This window comes from Cervus elaphus, chromosome 6 (assembly GCF_910594005.1).
Source record: "Cervus elaphus chromosome 6, mCerEla1.1, whole genome shotgun sequence".
In the NCBI taxonomy this organism is placed as follows: Eukaryota; Metazoa; Chordata; class Mammalia; order Artiodactyla; family Cervidae; genus Cervus; species Cervus elaphus.
Window position 1 is genome coordinate 21693699 of NC_057820.1, and position 14700 is coordinate 21708398.

Genomic DNA, 14700 nt, shown 5'->3' on the forward strand with positions numbered 1-14700 from the left:
ACAGGGCCTAAATCTGAAATGAGAGATGGCAGCATATTCCTGGAGGCCTTATGGCTGCAGAAGAATCAGAATTTCAGAAACTTAAGATGAGACCAGGGAGTACAGAATTAGGATGCTGATAATATAACCATCTCTCTCATTGAATGTTTCTTTCCCCTGGAGCTCACTTACTTGAAAACAGTGGAGGATTTCTGTTTCTTCCTAATGAAAGTGTTAAATTATCTTCCACTCAATCAGCCACTTGGCCCATCAGTACCTGCCTTACCCTATCAGGTAAGAAGTGGTAGGTCCAGTGGATGATAGTGGAATTTCCATCTCTAAGTGGCAGATGTTTCCAAACTGGGGATCTACCTGTATTTACCGAAGTTCTTACCCATTCCTCTCTTTATGTTCAGACACTACAGGGATGCTGGTCCAAGGGACCGTTTCATTGTGCCCTGGTACTGCACTAGTCTCCTAGCTGGTTTTCTTGCTTTCATTCTTGCTGTCTCCAAATTCATTGTATCATATCAGCTATACCGATCTATAAAAAACATAGATCATAACAATTTATCCCCTTCCCCACCCCTAGAACTCCTTTAATGGGCTTCAGTCGCACAATATAAAATACTTGACTTCTTTATCACAGTTTATGAAGCACATATACTAGCTAGACCCTGTCTGGCTCTCTTACTTCCTCCCTCTCATAAAACTCCAGTTACACTGTTTTTCTTTCTGTTTCTTGAATGTGCTAAGCTAATACTTCTGGAAAGTTGCAGTCACTGGAAATGTTTCCTTCTCTAGCTCTTGGAATGGCTACCTTCTTTGTTAGTCATTTAGTTGGTCTTTATCAAATGACCATATTTTAAATCTCTGTGAGCTACCTTCTATATGGACATTTATTTATGTATTTCCGTCTGCTTTTCCTCCTCAACCAGACTGCAAGCTTCATGGAAACTGGGGCTTGTCATCTTATTCTGAGCTTTAACTCTAGGCCCTAGAACAGTGCCAGGCATATTGTTGTTTTAAGCGCTAAGTTGTGTCCCACTCTTTTGCAACCCCATGGACTAGAGCCTGCCAGGCTTCTCTGTCCATGGGATTTCCCAGGCAAGAATACTGAAGTGGGTTGCTATTTCCTTCTCCAGGGGTCTTCCCGACGCAGGGACTGAACTGTGTCTCTTGCATGGGCAGGCAGATTCTTTACCTAAAGTAGATCCTAAGGTGATGGATTTCTATCTTCAAACAGCTTGCAAATCTGGTTGTAGTCAAAGACAACGTAAACGAAAAGTTAAATATGCACCAAAACTATTCAAATTGCTGAGACAACATATAATGTAGTACTATATGAACTTTTTATCATAAAGCCTTGACTTAATTCAAATGAAGAGGAGGTGACGCTGAACGTTACTCTCAATCACTGGTGGGATTCTCTGGTGGCTCAGTGGTAAAGAATCTGCCTGCCAATACAGAAAACTCAGGAGAGGAGGGTTCAATCCAGGGTGGGGACGATCCCCTGGAGGAGGAAATGGCAACCAACTCCCAGTATTCTTGCCTGGGAATTCCCATGGACAGAGGAGCCTGAGGAGGTACAGTCCATGGGGTCACAACGAGTCGGACACGACTGAGCGTCTAACATACCGGTCAGATGGTTAGGTTCTACTAGCCAGTTTCCACTGGGGGAAGGCAGGTTGCGGTGGGGGCAGAGAGGAGAGGTTGAGTGCAGAATGGTAAGCAGAGAATCCAAAATGCCTGCAAACTTTTGCTCCTGTGCAAGTTTGGCAAGAGTGACCCAGCTGGCTCCAAGATGAAATTCTTAATATCTGGAGCTTGAGATGAATGTCAGTGGGATGCAATGTTTTGAGATACAACTGTTCACTCCTGAAGAGTTTCCCACCTTTACTCTCCCCAGCCCCCCACACCGATAAGTTTCTAGCTTTAGTGAGATGAAACAATGAAGCAGTTTTATTTAAAAAAAAAAAGAGGAAGTTGCCTCCTTTAGATACCCGAGCAGCAAGTGTGCTTGTGATAATGGGGGTGGGGCAGAGCGAGGGGGCTTGCCCTTTCTCCAAACCGCTAGACCTCAGTCTCCCAACCCCGCCAAGGGCTGCTCTGCACAGCTGCTGCAACAGGCCGAGCCTGCAGGGTACAGGAAGGGGGGTTGTTTAGTTTCTAGAGGACATCTGTTTTTCTAAACTACTTCTCTCCTTTCCAAAAGCTGGCAAGCCTTAGTCATCTCGGCTCGGCACGAACCCACAAGTGTGCGTGTGTGGCTCGGCTCAGGCCCCGCCCTCGGGCGCACACCGCCACCGCGGGGACCCGGCCGGATTGCGGTTCTGGCCTCGGCTGCGAGTGGCTTCTCCGGAGCCGCCCGGCCTCCTCCCCTACAGAGGACCGCCCGGCCGCCGCGCGGTGCCAGAGCTGAGTACGAGGGAGAAAAGTTTGCAGTGCCGGGCGGAGGCGGGGAACCCCGAGCCGAGGGGTCTTCCGCTTTTTAAGTGTGCGCGGCGGCGGCCGTGTCCCGGGAGGCTCTCCCGGAGGACCCGCGCTCCCGAGCGGAGGCTGGAGGCTCGCCCCGAGGCGGCGGAGGAACTTCTGCTGCGAGCAGTCGCCGCGGGCCCCGGTCGTCTGCAGGAACTCTCCGGAATCGGGAGGGGGAGGGCCGGATCGCTCTTCCACGGGGATTCGTCAAGAGTTCCGGCGGCAGCGGCGGCGGCGGCGGCGGAGTCTCCCTTTGTCCTCCTAGGACCTCCCTCCTTCCCCGTCTCCCTCCCTCTGTCAGCCTGTGGGTCCCGCTGACCCAGGCGCCGGCGCCCTAAGGGACTCGCTGTCCCCCCACCTCAGGGTGCGTCCCTGGTCACTCCCACCAGCCTAGTGGAGCCAGCCCCCGAGTGGAGCCGAGCCGAGCCGAGGGGGGCTGCGAGCAGGAGGGAGCCGCCGACCCCCGGCCGCAGGATGGTGGCGGGGCGCTCCCCGGCCCGCTGTCCCGGGCGCTGGCTGGTCCCCGGGCTGTGGCTGCTCGCTCTCAGCGGTCCCGGGGGGCTGCTGAGCGCCCAGGAGCAGCCCTCCTGCCACGGAGCCTTTGATCTCTACTTCGTCTTGGACAAGTGAGTGCGGGAAAAGGGATCCAGGGTCTCCGGGGGAGCGTGGTCCTGGGTGGTGAGCTGTGGTGGGGGGAGGCTGAGATGTCCGTGCGACCTGGGGAGGGGTGAGGGGTAACTCCGGTGATGGGCGCCCTGTTGCTATCTCTGTCCGAAAGGCGAGCGCTTTGGGATCGGTGCGGGCTGCGGGGTGATAGGAGGAGCCCCGAGCTGCTAGGCTCTCTAGGGAGATGGGCAGTCACTGTTGGCCAGTGGTGGGGTTTCTTGGGAAATGGGGAGTGCCGTCACTTGGGGTAACCTTCTGCGACCCTGGGATCCACGTAAGACTCCTTCTGGGTCCCTCAGCCCTCAACGCCTCACGCTGGCTAAAGTTTGCCGGGTTTTATCCTGAGCACAGCGCTTTCATTGTAGCTTGGCAGTCTGCAGTTAACGTACTCAGTGTGGTTTGCGTTTCCTTCTAAGGAAGGCTGTGTTTATTTGAAGAGCTGGCATCTTAACTCCGGACAATTAGCAGGCAGGTGGTCCCTGAAGATGGGTAGACTTCCTAGGTTCTTGTAGCACCTACCTTTCAGCTGCTGATCCTGTTAACTTGGCTTGAAGAAGAGGTCAGGTGACACCCCTGTAAATGTGTTGTTTTTCTGATTTGTTCAATTTTCTTTTTCAGGTCTGGGAGTGTGGCAAATAACTGGATTCAAATTTACAATTTTGTCCAGCAGCTTACAGAGAGATTTGTAAGGTATCTCTCCTACTTTCCTTTTCTAAGCAGGGGACTTTGAGGTGGAGGCAAGTAGACCAAAGGCTAGATAGGGTATCCTTTTTTGGAAACCATTTGCAGGGAAAGCCTTTCCTGAAGTGTTGATTTTTAAGTGCCTCAAGGTCTTATCACACACATGCTGTTATTAGGACAGCCCTTCAGTTGTTGAGGGCTTATTTCATCTGGATCCCAGAAACTTGGCTCAGGCTCTGGGGAAGTATCTTCAGATATGATTCCAAATGTCTTTTCCTTTCTGAGTTTTCATCTGTTTTGAATTTCATTTATGCTTTCTCATAATTTATCACTTTAAAAGTTTATGCTAATAATACCCATAATATATTTTCCATTCCACACAATTCTTAGCATTATTGAGGTCCTCATTAAGAAAAAAAAGTGTTGGTAAACTTCAAATGAGCATGTGTTAATAACCCACTACCAGAAAAGGCACTTGTGTGTGTGTGTGTGTGTGTGTGTGTTTAAAGAAATGACTTGTGTTTACACAATGTGTGGGTGTGTGGCTGGTTTAAAATTTAACTGTTCTATATATGCAATAAGCCTTACTAGGAAAGATTGGTTTGTCTCCTATAAAAAGCATAACTGCTATGATAGCCAGCTTACTCTCTTATTTAGAGGTAACCAGAAATTAGTGGCTTTCTTATTTAAAAGTAACCCTAGGACACTAGGCTTTTGAGGCTTTTTTCCTCCTCCTCTTTTTTTTTTTTTTTCTTTTTAAAGAAGAAAAAAATGCAATGAGGAAATGCAAGTTTATCAAGATAATGGAAAGGACATGAAAAGGAGCTGTATCATTAAATATTGCTTCTTTCAGTCGTGTTAGCCCAAATGTTTTCTTTAAAACAGGCTTGGATGATCAAAACATTTTGAAAGTCATGTTGCAAGTAACTTCAAACAATCTGTAGAGGCCTAGGAAATCCTTGCTTTCAGTTATTGGCAGCAGTAAGCTTATCCCTATAAAAATGTATGCTTGTCCTTGTTCAGTCATCAGTCTCCTGTTTAAGAAGCCAAGTATAACACTCATTTCTGGACAGGGTCTAAGGTAAACTTGTCTAGGAAAGAAAAATAAACAAGGCCTTATATCCTTAAGTGTCAAAGGCAGGAGAGAGAGTTGTTGATAAATTTTCTGATTTAAGCCAAGAGTGGGTAGAGTGTCTCATAGATTTTGATCAAAAGCAGTGGGTCATTTCAGTACCTTTCCAAGAAGTATGTCTCTTATTTGGTCTGGTTTACAGATTGGAATTCTGTAATACACAGTTCTCTGGCACGAGTTTAGTTGTTCAGTTACTAACCCATAATATATTGTAGGAAATGAGTAAAGGGTGACTACTGAAGAGAATGACTTTTCAAATATGTGTAACCCTTGGGCATCATTCTGCTCTTCAGTTTATAGAGCTGAGTGTTACAGCTTAGGGTTCAGATCTTAATTAACGTTGCGTAGTGTCTTTGAAACAGGAATCATTCTGTGAGATCAAGGCTTAGAGCTTAAAAGGTGTAGCTAACTAGGGCAGTTGTTGCCAGTCAGAAGTATTGGTGCTTAAGACTTAGAGAACCGAACATGTCTAATCAAAATGTGATTTGTTCTTCTCTTTCACATTGACCTTGACACTCTTTAAGTAATCCTACCTCAGGATAACTTGTATGAACTCCTCTCATAGTTGTGGTAATTAAATCAAACCAGCTTGTCTCCAGCCCTAAACTTGCTATGATAATCATTCTGAAGGGATTGGCCTCCTTGAAGGAGATGAGGTAGAAGGCCTAAGAAAGAGCTTTCTACAAAAAAAAAAAAAAAATTCCACTGGCCTGGAATTTATCTTTCTAGGTAATTTCTTCCTAAAATGGCCCTGTGGGTCAGAGAGGAGTGCCTGAGTCTTGAGCAGCACTGACTAAATCCAGAATGACTTATGTGATAATGGTAATGTTGAGCAGAGTTCATGTATCTACTTAGGGGTTCCATTTAAAAGAAGCCTGGACCATTCAGTGAGACTGATTTTAAATGAGACTCCCTAGCTATACATCTGTATTATATCAATATTTCTTTTAAAAATGTTTTAACTGCCTCTTTTCTTATTTTGCAGCCCTCAAATGAGATTATCTTTCATTGTGTTTTCTTCTCAAGCCACCATTATTTTGCCATTAACCGGAGACAGGTTAGTGCATTAACACTTTGCTGCAGGCTTTTAGTAGAGATTGATCTTAAAGGAATGATGGATGTTTCCAAGTGGTGATTCAGGCCTCTCAGTGGACTCAAGCAAGTACACAGACAATTTAGTTCTCTTCACTAATAGAGGGAAAAGGAGGTATGAATAATATAAAAGAGCAGCTAATCTGAAAATCAGTATCATTCATATTGCTGTGGAATGTACAATGAGACCCAGATCTCTGCCTTAGTTGTGTTTACTGCCTCCCACCTTTCCCCCTTTCTATTGCTGTAAGTAGTTCTACATCTTTCTTGTTTAGATGTAATATATTAATCAACTAGGAATTTGAAGAACCTTAAGGAGGAGAAAGATATGGATCTATTTGGATAATTTACTAGGTGGAGCAGACATCCTGCATCTTTAGACTTAGTCTGAGGTCCACTGATGCCGAATATGTTTACCTTTATGAAAGAACTTGCTTTTAACTTCATAAATATATGTATTTATAAATTTGAATTTAATTTCATATATATATATAATTTCCCCCAAATCAATGTCATAATATTTTATATGACCATTTTGATGTCATTTGAACTAATCATTGTGGCAAGTTAGAAGTAGTCATTGATGTTAGGTGGCAGCCTGGATGGGAGGGGAGATTGGGGAAGAATGGATACATGTATATGTATGACTGAGTCTCTTTGTTGTGCATCTGAAGCTATCACAACATGGTTAATCAGCTATACTCCATCATAGAATAGAAAGTTAAAAAATTAAGTAGTCACTGACATTTTAAAGAATGGTTCTTTCCATAGTGGGAAGGGAGAGTTTCTACTTCATTTAACACGAAGTACACAAGGTAGTTTTTGATCAATTCTTGAATAAATGAGTGGGTTAGTTTTATTGTGAAACCCAATTTCTCCAAACTGTAGTTTCAGCAAGGAAGACTGTTGTACCTTGTTCTGTGTGATATGTGGATTTCTGAGAAGTTTTGTGTTTATAGTTCCTTTAAATAAAGTATTTTTTTTTTACTTTAAAAATGTCAAGAACACATAATATTTAAAAGAGCTTACAGAGGTAACTTATTTAAAATTCCCAGAATTGATTTGGAAAATCCATCAAACTTCTAATGTATTTGTGCTTTAAGTTTCACTTTTCCTGGAGAGGAAACCTCTCTGTAGGTGGGGAGTCCAGCTTATGACCTCAGTCTCCTCTCTGATACTTCGTTTTGTACTTTCTCATGTGCATCTGGGTCTCATCAAAGGCTGGAGCAACAGTAGTCCCTAACAACCCACATACAACAGCTGTTTATTCCCATTGATATAACAGTCCTTGCCTTCATGAAAAGAATTTTTTCCGTTGCCCAGCTTAATTTCCAAAGAAACAGTGTTTGATTCACCCCAGGTGGCTCAGTGGTAAAGAATCAACGTGCCAATGCAGTAGCTGCATTGATCCTGGATCGGGAAGATCCCCTGGAGGAGGAAATGGCAATCCACTCCTGTATTCTTGCCTGGGAAGTCCCACGGACAGAGGAGCCTGGCGGGCTACAGTCCATGGGGTCGCAAAGAATTGGACACGACTGAGCGACTGAGCATATACATAGCAAAAAGAGAACCATGCTAACATTTGTGGAGTGCATATGTAGAGAAAAGCGTTTAGAATATTGCCAGCCACACAGTAGACTCTCAGTAATTGTTAACTGCATACTTTGTGCTAGGTTCTCTGTTAGGTGCTTTATATGTGAGTTCTCTAGCACTTTGATGAAGTGTAATCACAGGTCAGCAAGATTGGTATTGCATCAGCAGACGTGGAAAGGGTTTAAATTGTGTTAATCTCACTAACACAATTTTTATTATACACTATAGTAATATTAAATTTATATTACTGTACACAATTTCACTAACACCATTTTAACCCAGGAGTTGGTGATGGACAGGGAAGCCTGGCATGCTGCAGTTCATGGGGTCACAAAGAGTCGGACATGACTGAGAAACTGAACTGAACTGAATCTCAGTAAAGATTTTCTGTTACCATTGGTTGAATCTAATAAGGCAGAGGTTGGGATAAAGGGGCTTCTGTTTCCAGAGGCAGCATAATATTGCAGCTGAAAGTTGCTGAACCAATTTCCTAGCCAAATGGTCACAGACAAATGACAACCTCTTTATGCTTCACTTTTTTCCGTCTGTATAATGATGATGATGATGGTCATAATAATAATACCTACCTCATAAGACTGCTGTAAAAATTGAAGTCAGTGAGCGTGGACAATGTAGGACAGAGTCTGGCATATATGTATCTCGAAGAGAGCGTTGTTGTTGTTGTTATTATCTGCAGTTAGGGAGTGTGCATTATTTTAATGATGGGGAGACATTATCCTTATATAAAGGGATTATTGTACTGCTTGAAAGGATTTATAATAGTCCAGGAGAAATTCTAATATAATGCTACTTGCAACTTTTAAAAAAACATAGTTGGCTCTTCTGTCTCTTTTTAAATAGAAATAAGTTCCGTTTTAACAAATTTCCCTGTTTACCAAATTGCATTAGTTTGGGGTAGCAGAATGTACACTAACAAGGCCTAGGTAAGAGTTCCAGTTTTGCTACCTACTGGTTAGAGACTTGGGATAAATCATCTTCTCATTGTGTCAGTATTTGTGTCTATAAACTGCAGGCATAATCTACTGTGTTTTCTTTCTTTCTTTCTTTCTTTTTAAACTGTGCTTTCTTAAGAGATTTGTGGGGATCAAAAATAAGACAATGCATAGAAAAGTATTTTGTATATTACAGAACAGGTTCCAGTAAAGGATTATTTTCTGAACCTAGTTGTTCTTTTACCAATTTTATTTAATTAAATTAGTGACTTTGTGGTCCTCTATATTTGGATATAAGGTCACTTTTCATTCATTTACCCCCTTTTTCTAAAAAAAAAAAAATTGGGGTATTGTTGCTTTAAAATGTTGTGTGTTTCTGCAGTACAACAAAGTGAGTAAGCTGTATGTGTGCATATAACCCTTCCCTCTTGGACCTTCCTTTCCTTGCAACCCCTTCCCCCTCCTCCCTTCCTTCCACCCTCCTCCGGCCCCAGCATCTCACCCCTCTAGGTCACCACAGAGCGCCGAGCTGGGCTCCATATACTATACAGCAGCTATCTGTTTTACACATGCGTGATGTGTTTATGTCAAGCCTAATCTCTCAATTCAACCCACTCTCTCCATGTCCACATGTCCATTTTCTACATCTGCATCTCTATTCCTGCCTTTTAAGTGTGTAGAAACCATTCGCATATTTAGATGCAAGATCACTGAATGAATGTTGCGACAGCTATTGGGGATCCTTGTTTCAAAGTCTAGAAAGGGGAATTCTATGCATGAACTTTCTTGATGTCACACTTAGACGTCTGAGCACATAGAAAAAGCAAAAGTTAAATACATCAGGTTTCACAATTTTGTTTCTATTTCTCATCATTCTTCCGTACTTTGGTAAATATGAGAAGTACCTCTTTCATGTTTCAGAGTGTTGCTAAATATCTTCAGTAGAGAGGAAGCAAGATTAAAAGGCAGTAAGTCCTTACAGTTGGACTGTGTCTTCTGTTAGGGTTTCATCAGGAAGTCTGGTGCTATGTAAATGCATGAACAGAATAATAAAACATGGCAAGAAATGATCAGTTATCCATTTTATATGCTCATGATTCAAAACCATTATTTTTTAAAAATTTATATTTATTTATTGGCTGCATTGGGTTTTCATTACTACATGTGGCCTTTCTCTAGTTGAGGTGAGTGGGGGCTACTCTCTAGTTGCGGTGTGAGGGCGTCTCATTGTAGTGGCTTCTCTCATTGTGGAGCATGGGCTCTAGAGCACATAGGCTTCAGTAGTTGTGACACATGGGCTTGGTTGCCCTGTGGCATGTGGAATCTGCCTGGATCAGGGATCAAACCTCCGTTCCCTGCATTGGCAGGCAGATTCTTAACCACTGGACCACCAGGAAAGTCCTATAAACATTATTATTTTGGATATTTCAATTTGAAACATTCTCTTCTTTTGCCCTCATGATTTTTATTTTATGTTCATTGTTGTTGTTGTTAATATGCTGAGTCCTGTCTGACTCTTTGCGACCCCATGAACTGTAGCATGCCAGGTTCTTCTGTCCTCCACTGTCTCCTGCTCAGATTTGTGTCCTTTGAGTCGGAGATGCTATCTAACCATCTCATCCTCTGCTGTCTGCTTCTCCTTTTGCCTTCCAGTCTTTTCCAATGAATCGTCTCTTTGCATCGTGTGGCCAAAGTGTTGGAGCTTCAGCTTCAGTATCAGTCCTTCCAATGAATATTCGGGGTTGATTTCCTGTAGAATTGACTGGTTTGGTCTTCTTGGAGTCCAAGGGACTCTCAAGAATCTTCTCTTTTATCCTCCATATATCTGGTAATCCCTCCACTCACCTACCCACCATCCTGCTTTGCCTACCCTGTATACCATGTTTTGAGCATTATGTGCTCTGGAGGTAACACAAGGATGAATAATTGTGTGTGTGATAGTGAGGAGTGTACACAAACACATATAACCCAGGGCCGTATTATAGGATCCAGTAAGAGGAAAGTGCTGAGTGTTGATTCAGTATGGAAATATCCAGCCTCTCAGTATTAGAGAATTTGAATCAAGACTCATTTAAAAGGGTATTTTTGCTTATTGTGTTGAATAATTGGTGATCGTGAATTATGCTTAGTTCTGTTCAGTGTAATCTTAATGAGGTAAAAGTGATTTAGTTGGAGACATTTAGTGAACATTTTTATGTGCTAGATACTGTGCAAAATGCTTTCCATTCATTACTTAACTTAACCCTTATATCAACTCCATGTCATAGATACTATTATCTCAACTTTATAAATGAGGAAACCGAAGCTGAGAAAGGAAATGTAGCTTGTCCAAGGACACACAGTTAATCAGTGATGAGGAGTATATTAGCCAGAACGGTCTCTTGAAATGTAGAGGAGATCATGCCACTCTTGCTCTTAAGACAATCTGATGGCTTAGAGTAGAAAGCACGCATTTCCCAGTGGCCTAAAAGCCCTACCTGACTGCTCACCCACTCCTGTCCTAACTCTGTATTCCCCAGTCTGGCCCACTGGCCGCCTTCCCTTCCCTGAACGGGCCTCGCATGTTTCTGTACTAGCCGTTTTGCTCTTTGTCTTCCCTGGCCTCATCCCACGCGTCACCTCCCCCGAGAGGCCTTGCCTTGGCATCAGGTATGACGCAATCCTACCTCACCTTCCCAATAATGTCCCACAGTTCTCTATTTGGTTGTCAGTTTTTGAAATTGTTCTGTTAATTAATCTATTTATTTTATCTCCATAACCCTAATGTAAACTTCATGGGAGCAGAGGGGTCTTCTTTGTCTTGTTTACCTTCACCTCTATATCTTAACACCTATAACAGAGCTTCAAACATAATAGATGCTCAGTAAATATATGTTGAATGAATGATTGGGTTGGTCTGACTGTACAACCTGAGTTATTAACTGCTGTCAAATGTTTTCTCTCCTTGAGAAATAATAAATGATGATTTATATTTGCTAATCTTCTTATTCCTATTGCTATAGATCAGTTGCAAACATTTTCAACTCTCTTTTTGATATGCTTGTCCCCAACTTGAAAAAGTCGTATACTTGTTTGACCTGAGAATAATAATCACTTAAGAAAAAATATTCCATAGGCAAACTTCTAGGAAATTAAAGATAAGTCATTTGATTAAATTTATATAAGAAGTGTAAGTAATATGTACATTTCTATTATTTGAAAGGATTTCTTCTAATTCCTTTAAATCCAAATTAAAAATTTACTTGTGATAGATAGTTTGTAATTTATAAGTTGGTTCATTCATTTTTCAGGGAAATTTGTCAGTATCTGTAAGCATTTAGAAGTCTCCTATCAGCAATTTTACTTTTTAGGACTATGCCCTGCTGAGATAGTAGCATCAGTGTGCAAAGATAGGTATGTGGGAGATTAAACCCTGAAGAATTGTTCATAATGTGAAAATGGTAGTAAATCTAAATGCTCATCAGTTGATGATACTATAATTAAATTAGAGTATATACATAGAATTGGATACTATGCAGTCATTCAAAGAATTGGAAACTATATATATTGCTATGAAAATATGTCTAAGATATACTAGTTGAGAAAAGCAAGTTGCAGAATACTCTGTTAAAGATGATAAACAAAAACAAAAATTTTAATGGTTTTTATGGTATGTGTATATGATAATGAATGCATGGAAAAAAGTCTGGAAGATGAGCAACAAATTGCTAACAACAGTATTGTCTTAGCAATGAGATTCAGGGTGGGGTTCCTTCAGTGAGATTCAAGGTGGGTGTTCCTTCATGTTTATAATTTCTATACATTTAGGTTATTCAATTTTATTTGAATAATGTACTATTTATAAAAAGCAAATGCTTAGGTTTAAAAGAAATATTACTGACTTATGTAGTCAGAGGCAATTCTCTTGGTATCAGAATGGAATTCAGGAGTTAGAAAGTATCAGTTCAGTTCAGTTCAGTTCAGTCACTCTGTCCTGTCCGACTCTTTGCGACCCCATGAATCGCAGCATGCCAGGCCTCCCTGTCCATCACCAACTCCCGGAGTTTACTCAAACTCATGTCCATCAAGTCGGTGATTCCATCCAGCCATCTCCTCCTCTGTCGTCCTCTTCTCCTCCTGCCCCCAATCCCTCCCAGCATCAGGGTCTTTTCCAATGAGTCAGTTCTTCACATGAGGTGGCCAAAGTATTGGAGTTTCAGCTTCAGCATCAGTCCTTCCAATGAATACCCAGGACTGATCTCCTTCAGGATGGACTGGTTGGATCTCCGTGCAGTCCAAGGAACTCTCAAGAGTCTTCTCCAACACCACAGGTCAAAAGCATCAATTTTTCGGCGCTCAGCTTTCTTCACATTAGGAATAGAGCATTATTGCTGTTCAGTCACTCAGTCCAGTCTGACTGTTTGTGAACCCATGGACTGCAGCATACCAGGCTCTTCTGTCCTCCACCATTTCTTGGAGTTTGCTCAAATTCATGTCCATTGAGTTAGTGCTATGCTGTGCTTGGTTGCTCAGTCATGTCCAACTCTTTTTGACCCCATGGACTGTAGCCTGCCAGGCTTCTCTGTCCATGGGGATTTTCCAGGCAAGAATACTGGAGTGGGTTACCGTGCCCTCCTCCAGGGGATCTTCCTAACCCAGGGATTGAACCCAGGTCTCCTGCATTGCAGGCAGATTCTTTATTGGTCTGAGCCACCAGGGAAGCCCAAGAATAGTGGAGTAGGTAGCCTATCCGTTCTCCAGGGGAACTTCCCAACCCAGGAATCAAACTGGGGTTTCCTGCATTGCAGGCAGATTCTTTACCAGCTGAGCTACCAGGGAAGCCCATTGAGTCAGTGATGCTTTCTAACCATCTCATCCTCTGCTGCTGATTCTCCTTTGGCCTGCAGTTTTCCCCAGTGTCATAGTCTTTTCCAGTGAGTTGGCTCTTTGCATCAGGTGGCCAAAGTATTGGAGCTTCAGTTTCAGCAACAGTCCTTCCAATGACTATTCAGGGTTGATTTCCTGAATAGAAATAGAACATATTCAGCTATTAACTTGGGGAGTCCTGAAGTGAAGTGAAATGAAAGTTGCTTAGTCATGTCCAACTCTTTGTGATCCCATGGACTGTACAATCCATGGAATTCTCCAGGCCAGAATACTGGAGTGGGTAGCCTTTCCCTTCTCTAGGATATCTTCCCAACCCAGGGATCGAACCCAGATCTCCCACATTGCAGGTGGATTCTTTACCAGCTGAGTCAGAGGGGAAGCCTGGCGGGGGTTGCGGATCCTGAAGGTTGCTTGTTAAATGTAAACATCAGGACTGGACTTTGGGTCAGAAAAACATAAGTGCTGTATACGAGCTGTGTAACTTTGGACAAGTTATTTCACCTCTTGCTACCCAATTCCCTTGTCTGTTATAAGGAGCTAATCATTCCTACGGTGTAGAAGTGTTGGGGTGATAAAATGTGGGGATGATTAAGTGCACGTAATGCATGAGAAGGCCTGATTAATGACTAGGTGGTAAGGAGGCTGAGGCTGAGATGGGATCTGGGTCTTATCACTGTACCTCCTCATCACCATTATGTGCCCAGATTCTAGCAGAAGTTTGAAGTCAAGTGACTTTGCTTAAAGTGACACAGCCAAGTCAGGGCCAGAGTTCACCCCTGCGTATGGCTCTTGAGCATGAGCACCTACCCATTCTACTGCCTCAGAATCTTTGTTCGCCTTTCTCCAGCTGGTTTCCAGAATTAGCCAGAATTGTCATGATTCAAAGATATATTCATCCTCTAAATTTCTTCTGTTCTCTTACAAACCAGTGACGTGCTGAGAGGAAGTGACTAGTTGTTTTTGTTTAGATTCTAATAGGGAAGTAATTTTTCCTGTTGAGAAAAGTCAGTGCTGGTCACACATTGTGCTAATTCTGAGAGGTCTGAGCATGGCAGCAACTCAGATTCTAGTCGTGGATATGGGAATAGTTGCTTTCAGTGAAGTCCCATGTTTGCTTTATGGGTATGTTCTAGAAAATTAAATGCATTGTTACTCATGTCTGGAAGACAGGCCTGGCACACTCAGGTGGTAAAATGCAGGGGTCATTTTTTTCATGGCCCAGAAAGGTGTTGAATGAGGAAATGGGGTATAAATATACAA

The 14700-nt window shown here is 42.8% G+C and overlaps 1 protein-coding gene across 1 annotated transcript in view; it reads left to right on the forward strand.

Annotated features, from left to right (window-relative positions):
• Window positions 1–2273: 2273 nt before the first annotated feature.
• Window positions 2274–14700, forward strand: part of ANTXR2 (ANTXR cell adhesion molecule 2) — a 166322-nt gene continuing 153895 nt past the window's right edge. Inside the window, exons 1-3 of the mRNA XM_043906385.1 lie at window positions 2274–3083; window positions 3742–3813; window positions 5922–5993. Coding sequence (XP_043762320.1) covers window positions 2932–3083; window positions 3742–3813; window positions 5922–5993 — 296 coding nt within the window. The 5' untranslated portion in view covers window positions 2274–2931. The remainder of the gene's footprint in view (window positions 3084–3741; window positions 3814–5921; window positions 5994–14700) is intronic.